General features: G+C 31.4%; 1 protein-coding gene across 1 annotated transcript; it reads right to left on the bottom strand.

The window, feature by feature from the left end:
- Positions 1 to 2,930: 2,930 nt before the first annotated feature.
- Positions 2,931 to 5,557, bottom strand: LOC107628531 (pectinesterase 2). Its single transcript, XM_088503887.1, has 2 exons — positions 4,530 to 5,557; positions 2,931 to 3,740 (listed from the first exon to the last, which is right to left on the bottom strand). Exons 1-2 carry the CDS (start codon positions 5,392 to 5,394, stop codon positions 3,052 to 3,054), a joined length of 1,554 nt encoding a protein of 517 aa, XP_088360013.1. The 5' UTR covers positions 5,395 to 5,557; the 3' UTR covers positions 2,931 to 3,051.
- Positions 5,558 to 12,413: the final 6,856 nt, after the last annotated feature.

Genomic DNA, 12,413 nt, shown 5'->3' on the forward strand with positions numbered 1-12,413 from the left:
TTTTTTTATTAGAGATATAACTATTAATATTGTTTCATTCTATAAGTTTAAATTTTTGAAATGAGTGGTTTTATAACACTTTTTATCCGCTTAAACTTTTAAAATAGTGATGATATCATGATATATATTTTACCTGTTTAGTAAAAATTTAATGTTCCTATAATTTTACTAAATTTGTAATTAAATTCTTATATTTTTTTATTTTCAGTTGAATTTTTATGCTACTTTTAATTTTATAATTAAGTCTTTTTCATGTAAAAAATATTAAAATTATCATAATATTTCTCTCAAAAAATATATGGTCAAATATCTAATTAGATTTTTAATTATAGATATCTTCAATTTACAAAAAAAAAAAATTAGTTTTAACATTTTTTACACTAAGAAAAATTTAATTACAAAATTGAAAACAGTGTAACAACGTAACTAACTTGAAACGAAAAAAGTGTATGAACCTAATTATAAACTTAGTTAAATTATAAAAACTAATAATATATATATATATATATATATATATATATATATATTAGCCTGGTTTGACTGGATTTAGATCCCATAGAAATAATATAGATCTCTAAATATTAAAAAATTATTTTAGAAAAATACATTCAATACATTTATATTAGGACTTAAACTTTGGACTAATAGTATTTTTAACTGGCAATTAAACGCACATGGCTAAACTTTATTTAGCTAAACCCTCATGTTTTCAGTTTAGGCTGCACGGCCTAAGGATCATGAGCAGTAGATTGGCCCATATTTTATGGGCCTAAGGAAGCTAAGGCTGATGACTTTGGCGATTGGACCAAGTCAACGACCAAGCACACATACATCGATAAGAGGAATAAATGTTTCATACATAACTATAACTAAAAATAATGTACATAAAAATACGAGAATGTATGTTTCATACACGAGTCACACACACATATATATATATAGGCATATATATAGCTCGATCTCATCGGATTTTTTATTAAAGAAATGTGATAGTCCGTGTTGGGAATAATACACCATTTTTCCTTAAGAAAATAATTTTTACAGAAAAATAAAATAGACACAATCACAACACAAGAATTTAACGTGGAAACTCCAATTACTAGAGAAAAAATCACGGCCGTTGTCAAATGACAACCAGAAAATATCACTATGTGAAAATTGTTACAACACATAGACTTCTTTCTCTCTAGCACCGGCACTCCAGTACATCCACACTCTCAAAGCAAATATTTAACTACACCTCACAACACTCTCTAATCAAAGAGTATAGAAGAAAAGAAAAGTCAGATACAAGCTTTAAGTGTTTTCGATTGGTGCAAAAAAATATGGAGAACTTAGCCTCATATTTATAGCCTAGGTCACCCACTCCATTTGCTATCCTAAGCAATGTGGGACTAATTCAACCAAATCCTAGCAATCTCCACATTGATTGAAATAGTCACACATCTTCAGCTTCCATAGTCAACACCGACAATTCTTTGCTGCCATTGTCTATATCGACAATCATAGTTCAGAGAACTATCATACTCCACCATGAAAGTATACTCACTTGGAATTAGACCACTCCAAGCATTTTGCCTTGGTACAGATCGAAACCTCGCTGAAAATTCATGGTGCAACTTCCAAATTGGCTTTTCCTGGAAGTTCTTCAGCCATCGACATAACTCCGCCACACACTTTGTATCTCAACGCCAACCAATGTCCGTGTGCAATTGTGGACCCGATTGCCACAACTTATCCTTATCCATGGCAGTGCGGCAATACCATGAGGATACTTCTCCTTCAACGCCTTGTGAAAACCTGATTGTATCAACACATCCTTGACTTGTATTTGCCACAAGCCAAAATTGATTCTTCCATCAAATTTCTCTATTTCAAGCTTCACAACACTTGAATATCCTGACATTGTTGCAACCGTATACCGGAATAGTATAACTCAACTGTAGACCGTGCACTAGGAAGGGTCCCCAGGAAAGAGAGGTGGGTCACAATGGACACACTTAAATACCAAGTCTTTCCTTAGACAGAACCTTTCCAAACTGCGCTCTCACAGTGTCACACTGACTTCCAACAACAACAACAGCAACCAAAGATTAACTCAAGCCACAGGACAAAATTCTTTTCTGATGTGGAAGGTCAGACTAGGTTGCAACCACAGAGCATACTAAGAATAAATCCCACCAAACCGAAGCTCTGATACCACATGTTGGGAATAATACACCATTCTCCTTTGAGAAAATACCTTTCACAGAGAAATAAAATAGACACAATCACAACACAAGAATTTAACGTGGAAACTCCAATTACTGGAGAAAAATCCACGGCCGTTGTCAAATGACAACCAAAGAATATCACTGTGTGAAAATTGTTACAACACAGAAACTTCTTTCTCTCTAAGACCAGCACCCCAGTACACCCACACTCTCAAAGCAAATATTTAACTACACCTCACAACACTCTCTAATTAAAGAGTATAGAGGAAAAGAAAAGTCAGATACAAGCTTTAAGTGTTTCTGACTGGTGCAAAAAAATATGGAGAACTTAGCCTCATATTTATAGTTTAGGCCACCCACTCCATTTGCTATCCTAAGTAATGTGAGACTAATTCAACCAAATCCTAACAGTCCGAGAATAGAAAAATCAAATGTATCAATTTAATTAAGCATGACTTTGCTATTGGATAAAAAATAATATGTTAAAGAGGTACAGTTTTTTTAATTTTAAATTCGGGTCATAATTAAAGAGGAAAGGTTTTCCATGTTCAACAAAATATATTCAATTTAGCCTAGCTCACATATTTGAGTATTTGACCCTTCTTGTAAATGATAACCAAAAAAAAAGAAAAAGCTAAGAAGAAGAAGAATCCATGATCCAATTTATATAATCTTGACATATTACAATTAACGAATATTTGTATCCTCAATGCAACACAACAACAACAACAACAAATTATTATTACAACATTATTATTACAACAAATTAAATTAAGAAAATAAAGGAAATGAAAGTAAATCAACAAATCAAGAAATGCATATATACACATAACAATGCTTAGAGATTTGAGGTGAAAGGCACTTTGGTAGCTGGTAACCATGAGTTTCCAGCAATGAAATTCCCAACCGTGAATTTCGATGCTTCAGCAGCAGTCTTAATAACACGATAACCACGCCATTTAACCCGGTTTGAAGTCGATGAACCGGGTCCAGTATTCATATACTCTCCATAATAAAGCGTGTTCAAAGCAAAGTTACCACTCCATTCCATCCAACCGGCCGGTTGAACCAAACCATCAAGAAAACTCTTCATAAACACGGTTCTTGAATACTCTTTCCATGGTCTTCCAAGATAAGTTCTCACTGAACTTTGAACCGGTTTCAAATCTGAAGCAGCTGTAACCCTACAATCGTGAATGGAAATGCCAGTGTTTTGGTTTGGATCGGTTCTTCCTTGTGCTGTGATTGTGTTTACTTTGTTTGGAGGGTTTCTTGCAAATATGTTACAGTTTTGGAACACAACAGCAGCGTTGCCAAATATAAAGTCAACGGTTCCATAAATGTTGCAATTCTTGTAGAATTGTCTCTCGGAATGAACATATAGTGTGTCTTGATAACCTTCAAAACTACATCTGTAGAAAACTGATAAGTCTGATCCAGAACGCAATGCAACAGCTTGATGATTTTTTGCACCAGCGGTGTTCCTGAATGTAATATCTTGAGCAATAAATCCATCTCCAACAACCGCTGCAAAATTATTTATTTTTAGTTAAATATGGATATCGAACTCGAACTCTATCATTCGTAAGTTTAATTTTCTAATTTTTCCATAAATTGCAAAAAATAAATTTAAGTGCAGAAATATAGTAGTTTTATTCCACAAAAATGTATGGCATAAATAAGTGAAAACATGATGTATAAAATAAATTTTTTGAATTAGTCTAACTTAACTCAAATATTAATTAATCAAATGTTATTTTTAATTTTATTAGTCAAATCATCACAATACTTTATAAGTAAAGTAATATTATTCTATTTTATCTGAGATATTCAATTTAGTAGGATTGGTGTGCTCGTATAATATTAGAGTTTTTATAATTTTTATTAATTTTTTAAATAAAAAATTATAATATAAAATAAATAAAAAAACTCTAAGCAAAAAATTTATATAAACCTAAAAGATGTTCTTCTATGAAAAAAAATATATTAACTAGAGATATATAATTATTTATGGTTTTTTTTTTTTTGTCTAAACTTAAATTTTAGGAGAAATAGTTTTAGGTGGATACTATAATGAAGATTTTATAATTGTCTTCATGTGAATATATTTCTTTTTGACCCTTGGATGATAGATTGTATGGTTAGATTTTGATATTTATAAAAGTGTTATTTTTTTTTAAAGTGTGGCTAAATAAATAAACCACACTTTTAAACAAAGCATCTTCATGAGAAGATATTTTTGCCATCTTCATTTGAGTAGTTGCCATAGTTTTATGAGTAAGAAAAAAATATTAAAAAAAAAAAATTAAAACTTACCAACTGTGGCTGAACGAAAGGTTGTAGTGCCACCTCCAACACTTTTGCTACCTGTGATTATGGTTTTTCCAATACCATCTCCGACCAACATTATATTCTTTGTCTTTATTTCAACTTGCTCATTGTATATCCCACCCTTCACATATATCACATACCTTCCATTGCTATTCTTTGGTGCAGCATTTATGGCAGCATTCACTGTGGTGTATTTTCCAGATCCATCTTTAGCTACCACTACATTAGCCCTAGAAGCCGGAGAAGATGCTTGCAACAATTTTCTATCACCGGGCTTGACCCATGTTGGGAATCCATCTTTGTAACTTGGTTCTTGATGAGATTCACCATTGTTGTTAAGAGCCAAAGTGTTGCTTAGCAACTTAGTAACATTGTTGGACATTAGAGGAAGGACATAGTCTTGAACACCAAGTTCATAGAAGCCAGCTTTGCATGTCTCAAGGTTTGTGAGAGCAGTGCTAAGCCATGTTTGGGCATCAACTTGGGAGCATTTGGTGTTAGGGTCTAGGGTTTTGTTGAGCTTTTGAATGGTTTGTTGATAGAGCTCTACACAATCATTCCATGCAACTCTTTCAAGTTGGTTGCGGCACTTTGATCCAAGTGAAAGAGTGTTTGCATGTCCTATGAGTGCTCTCTCTTGAGCAAGTTGCAATGAAAGCTTGAGAAAATCAGATTTTCGCTTAATGGGTTTGTGCAAGTGATTAGGGTTTTTGCTCAAGAGATACTCACATGGTTGAGGATTAGGTGTTTGGCCACACCAAAGTTTAAGGTCATTATATGAATATGAAGTAACAATGGAGGAAAGTAGGAAAGGAATCAAGAGTATTACAAGGGAATGAAAAGGTGACATGGTTATTAAAAATATTGTTAGTATAGCTAGCCTTCAATACTTAACAATAATGCCCTTAATTAAACTCTTAATTAAATGGAGTATAATTTGAAGTACTTGAAAATTGAATGAAGAAGGGATGATGTATATAAGAGAAAATGGGTTTTGATAATTTGTGTTTTGATTGAAGATAATTGGATGGTGTTACTTGTGTTTATGGGATGCCTTTATATAGAGGAACATATATGAAAGGTTGTTTGAGATTATGGGGAATGTAATCATGGGGAGCCACAAGCTTTGTACTTTTACAATTCCCTTTTGTTTTTGCTTCTTTCTATCTGTGTCTTTAATTAATAAACTGAGTTTACTTTCTAAACATTACAAATTAATTAGATAAGATATTATATATTATATAGATAAACTAATTAAGTCTACATTTATTTTTGTTAAAAAAATAAAATTTTCAATACATTCAAAGTATACTCTTAACAAGAAATTAAACAAACAAATTGTGTATTAGTTTTAGTGATAATTCTCAAACAATATATCTATATGTAATAAGTTGGATGGTAGCAATATGGTTGATATGATTGGTGGAGTTATTTGACTTTCAATTTGCATGGAGCACATGTTGACCTTCAATTTTATTTAGTAAGCAGCCAACACACATTATTTGAAACGCGTCAATAATTATTCTCATTCTTTGTTTGTTATTGCGTGTGTTCTTTGTTGGAGGCTATAGCTAGCTAACTGTATTAGATTTTGCTTGTCAACTAGGATGACAATATAGCACATTGGTTACTTTGTAGTACATATTTCATTTAATTTAACTTGTTTACCTAGGCTACAACATGAGAAAATAAAAAATAAAAAATAATTAGAGTAGAGTAGATACACTCTGTGGACGTACGATTAGTATATGTTATATATTTATATCTCAAATGATTAATTCAGTATTTTTTTATACTTAATTATCCAAGTAAGGAATTGTTTAGTAGAAATTTTTTTTAATAAAAAAAGAGAGTAAAATTAAAGATAAAATATGTTCACAAACTAAACCGGTGTAAATGAGCTATATCTATAGTTGGTACTAATAACAATAAATTTCTATATTTAAGATAATATATTCAAACAGGACCCAACATAGGAGTTGAAAGTTCGAATGTTAAACTATTTTTTTGTTTGTTTTTCTTTTTGGTGGAAGGGAGGATATATAAAAATGGATAAAATTATACATAGTTTAGAATACTTATTTGTAGAAATAAATTTGAGGTTGCATCTTGAACAAGTTATTGTATATACAAACTTTTAACAGATATATTTTAAATAGAAAATCAATAAAAAAAAATAATCTTACATGACTAACAAAATTTATTATTTTATATTAATAATTAGTCAATAAATTAAATGTACTTTTAAACGTAATATTTGTTAGAAATATAAATATGTATGTGTCTTTTCCTTTCAATTTGAATTTTAGAAAAAATAGTATTATGACATGATATCAAAATTTCTATAATCTAAACTTTGATTACCAAAAGATTTAGAATTCAATAATTTGTTATTCTTCAAGAGTAAAAAAATAACATACGACAAATAAAAAAAAAAGAAAAAAATGCCTAGCAAAAAAATTTAAATAAACTCAAAAGAGACTCTTACTTAAAAAAATGTGTTATTACTAGAAAAATCACTTTTAATAATTATTTATTTTATTTTTAACAGCAATAAAAATAGTTGCTAATATATTTACTGATAATTAAACATTAGTTATCTTATGCTTTATTGTTAAAAAATTTTAACAATAATTATATAATTATCAATAAATACCTTTTTATTTGTCATTAAAAATATATAATTATTATTATAACATATAATAATAATGATAAATATATAATAGTTACAAAAAAATCAATTAATACACATAATGTATTGCCACTAAATATATTTTTGTTGTAGTAGTACTAAAAATAAACTATTTATGTGTATTTTTTTAGTTTAAATTTTTTTTAAAAAATAATTTTATTATAATAATATTTAAAATATTAAATAATATTAATAAAAGAATATTAGTCCAAACATTTTTCAAAAGCAAATATATTCGTATATGGATAAACTGTTAATTAGAGCAGAACAATCATGAATTCGGAAAAAGCATAGGATGACTTCCAACTGGCTGGAACGCATTACATTATTATGCTAGACTGAGATTTTTGAAAAATTCAAATTACGAACTTTGACATATTATTGTAATAGAAACTTGTTATTCCCTTGGTTTTGGCGGACCTTTTTCTGAAAAAATGAAATAGAAGAGTTTAGTCTTAGCCAAATTAAACCACTTCTAAGTTATAACACCAACAATTCGCTCCGTCTATACTCGGCTTAATATCAGTATTTTGACTATTTTCTTAATAATTAGACACATATTCTCTTTATTTTATTAATTAAAAAATAATTTAAATATATAATTAATTAATAATAATTATATTTTATTCAAATATTGAAAATATTTATTGTAAGAAAAATATTTTTCTGACACTAACATCTCAAATTAAATTGCAGAATTTAGTAATTAGTTAGTTGCGGAATTAATGATATCATTTGAACATTTAAGTTTTGAAATATAGACTAATTAAGTATAACTTAACAAGAAATGGTGTTAATATGAATAATAATATTTTTGAGATAATTTATTAAATTTCAGTTATGTTGTTGCGTCAACACTTAATTATTTATTTGTATTTTCTTCAGAAATAAACTTAATATTATAACATAACAAAAACTTTTATAAAATATAACTAAAACAACCAGCCTACCAATCATGAATTTTTCTTCTTTTCATTTTCCATCTCAATAATGTATAAGAAAGAGTAGGTACTAATAATTGGTTCTCTTTAGTTTTCTTATGTAGTAAGGATAAGGACGGGGACTCTTGACTATGTGAAATTCCGAAAGAGCCCTCTGATCTCTTCCATTCGTAATTCCTTACGTTACGTACGTACTTTAATTTGTAAGCATATTATATTAGTAAGTATGCATCAAATGTCAATTTTCCCATGATAGATCCCTTTGTTTACGTTAAGTCAGTTAGTTAGTTCACAAATGGACATTCAATATGGCATGATGTTTACATTTTTGTTTGTCGTACTCCGTTATATCTATCTATTGTATTTTTTTTTTTAATTTTGTTTTTAAATGCATATTTTGGTATTTAAACAAAGTTAAGAAAAAAATTTAGATTTATAATTTTTTTATTTGTCACTTTAGAATTTTATTGCCTATATATCTATCTGAAAAAATCTAAAAAAAAAATAGAGAAAGTACAAATAACAAAAAACATACGGATAACGATGGCTGGAACTTTTGACCATGAGATTTTGTAGTCCTCTCTTATAAAAATGACTTTCCGAGAAGTGAGAACTTCTTCAACGTGTGAAATTGACATACTATAAGTTATCATCGGCTAACTTTTTTAGCTATTAATCAAATTTTAGAGTAATATTTAATTATTAAATTTTATTTTATGATATTTTTTAAAATTTTTAAAGTGAGATAATTCACAAGAGTGTATTATATTTTTAATATTTAAATATACAATATTTGAAGAGTATATTATATTATCTGTAACACCCTCACTATTAGAAGTCACGCTTCCGGCTGCGCTACTCTGATAGCAAGAAGTATTACGACTATTTAAGATACTAAATACTAAAATAGGAGCCTGTGACTCGACATTGTATCGCTGATTTCTTAGAAAACCGAAAATAAACACTTTATCTTAAGAAAAATACAAACAGGCATAGATTCATATATAAGACTCCTTACGTAATAACTCATAATATAATATACATATAAAACATACAATTCATATCCCTCTTACAAACTTATAATAACAAAGACGAGGGAAGAAAATAATCTAATTAATACAACATCTTATAAACCAAACGCAGTACAACTCTTCTTAATGCTTCTTCACCCGGTTCCTGAAAAGGTAAAGCTGTAGGAGGTGAGAACCTAACCACACGGTCTCACCACGCAGTTTCAAAGTTGTCATAAGAAGATATTTAATAAGAAAACTGTTTTCAAGCTCAGTGATTATCATTGCCTTATGAATCTTTTAAAAACCAGTAGGTAATCATTTAAAACCTTTTCAAAGAAACGTTTAATCTTTCAAAAATCCGAAACATTTCCTTTCTTATAAGAAAAATCTCAATCAGAAACCAACCACGCAATCAAACAACACAATCATTAATTCAGCACCAAAGTTCATTCTCAAATGTAGCACGCCAGGACAAACACAGGCAAGACAGACAAGGAAAGCACAAGTAGGTAGCAGTTACAGCAAATAGTTCAAGTAGCAGTTAAGAACAGTTTAGCAATTAGGCAAACCAAAACAAGTTCAAACCCAAGCAAAGCATACAAATGCATATGATGCATGCCTGTCCTATGGCTGATGAGACTCATCTGTCGGTTATCCAGCCAACCCGACAAGTCTGAATTGTCCTTAGACTGTCTCCCGACGTGCATCCCCAAGAGTCTATGCATAGATTTTTCTCAAATAATCAATATTTCTCAATGGGGGTAACATTCCCGGGAATTTATATAGTGCCCTGTCACACTTACGTCGTAGGGTCAATAGAGTATCGAGTTTTCAACCTGGTACACGTGGTGGCAAGCCACGACACTTAATCCAGAAAACCTCGTATCTCAGATCATTAAGCCCAATTTCATACATAATCATTCATCAATATCTAAGCCATTCTCAATATCATTATCATTCGTCAATCCATATCTCATTTCCAAATTCATTCAGAAATCATATTTCAAAGTCAATTCTTATCATCCTTCTTTCCGTTCCATTAATCAACGAATCTCAGTCCAAAACATAATTCTTTCTTTTCTAAATAAATCAATCTTAAAACATATAACGTTCAAAAACTAAATCTTTTTAAATAATTACTTCAGGCAAAACTTTCAATTTTATAAAATTTCGGCAGCATCTCCTCTAAAACTCGGACACTGCCACCCTTTTCGGGTCCCACCCAAACATTTCTCAAACATTTTCTCAACCATTTCTAAATTCCAAACATTTTCCAGAGTTGAACCAGTTCCAATATCAAATTATTCTCAAATCAGACAAATTCCAAAATAAATCTCTTTTTAAAATCAAACCAGCTCAAGTATTAAATCATTTATAAAATCAGACCGACTCAAAATCAAACCGCTTTAACTCCAAACCAAGAAAAATTACTTTTCATAATAATTAAGTAAATAACTTTTCAAATCCATTTCTTATCAACAACCTATCAACAACCGTACTTCACTCAAGCAATCAAGCAACCAATAATTCAATCTAACAAACCATCACATTCACAAGACAAATATAATCACAAAAGTATATCTTTCTACGTCAATATCTATTTATAACAACTTTGTAATATAAAATAGATTTTAAGAAAAACCTCTACCTCAAAGAATCAAACCCGCAGCGATTTTAACGCGACAAACCCTCTTTTCACCTTATTCTGCAGCAGCTACGTTATGATTCGTATTCCAAGCTCTACTAGTGAAGAAGAACGGCAAGCAAAAGTAATAACCGCAAACACAGCAGCTTTAGCTAACCGCCAGAATAAATGCAACCAAACAAGGCAAAGAGGAACATTACGCACTAATAAAATAGAATCGAAATGGAGCATTATGGCAAGATAAAGTACAATAGAATTTGTCTTACCAGAAAAGAAACAAGAGAATGGGGAACGGAGAAACTATAGCTTCGACAACATTTTCTTTCAACAATTAGAACGCCGAACAAGGGCACAGCCGAGCAAAAATGACAAGCCAGTGGCGGCGGAAGCATTAATCTGAATGATTAAGGCAGCAGAGACACCAACAATAATCAAAATAGTGAAACAGAATAGAAGTGGAATAGGGTTCAAGAAAGCAGAATCAGGGTTACCGGTGAATCTGGTCTGGTTCGGCAACAGCGTAGGCAAGGCTTCTCTTTAGTGGTGAGACGCGGCGGAGGCAACCCTGGCGATAGCCAGGCATGGCGGTGGCTGAAGCTTCATCGACGGTGACTTGGCAGTGGCCTGAACGGCGACGGCAAGGGGTGAATGGTGGCGATTGGGCGACACTGGCTCCAACGACGCGCAGGTCTCCTTCCTCCTCCTCTCTTTAATCACGTCACTCCCTCTCTTCGTGGCGGTGTCACAGCAGCAGTGATGGGCTTCAGCAGCAGCGAATCGCTGGCGACGGAGGTCCAGCAGTGGCGAACGGCTTCTGCTTGACGGCGGATCTGAAGATGATAGTACGCGGTGGTTGCAGCGGCGTTCAAGCTTCAGCGACGGCAACGAGGATGCACGGCAGTGGCTTCTCCCTCCCAGTTCTGACTCGCGCTCGTCTCTCTCTCATGGCTCCCTCCGCAAACGCCCCCTCTCCACGGTCCGACAACAACGCGACGGCAGCGGTGAGGCCCAACGCGCCGGCGTGGTCGTCTTCTCTGCCCTCCTCTGCTCTCCCCGTTTCCCTTCTCCCTTTCTTTCTTTCTTCTTTTTCCTGATTTTCTGAAGCTGAAGAAAGGGTATGGCGGTGCTGAGATAAGGAGGAAGGGGAAAATGTAATAAAATTAGGGTTAAGAGAGTGAGTTTGGGAATTTTAGCTAATTTAGGATTTTGGTAAAAATTAGGTATAGGGATAGTTTGGTAATTTTAATAAAATTGGAGCATAAAGTATTAGTATTTGAAAAACTTATTTAATCTCTAAAATTACCTTAAAATATTATTTGTGGTATAAAAGTACTAATTGATTCTCAATAAATTACTCTAATTGAAAATCCATGGTAATATAATTAATTTCTCTTTATCTTTAACTTAAAGTATTAAATGATATAAATTAAATTATCTAAAATCAAATCATATAAAATTCTTATTATTTCATAACTACCAACTTTATAATTTAAATATGGAAAATAATTCAATAATTATGAAATTAGGTAAAATTCTATTTAATTATCAAAACCTGATTTAATTTTTTATTTAATTAAC

The sequence above is a fragment of the Arachis ipaensis genome, chromosome B2, assembly GCF_059453495.1.
Source record: "Arachis ipaensis isolate K30076 ecotype BB chromosome B2, ASM5945349v1, whole genome shotgun sequence".
Taxonomy (NCBI): domain Eukaryota; kingdom Viridiplantae; phylum Streptophyta; class Magnoliopsida; order Fabales; family Fabaceae; genus Arachis; species Arachis ipaensis.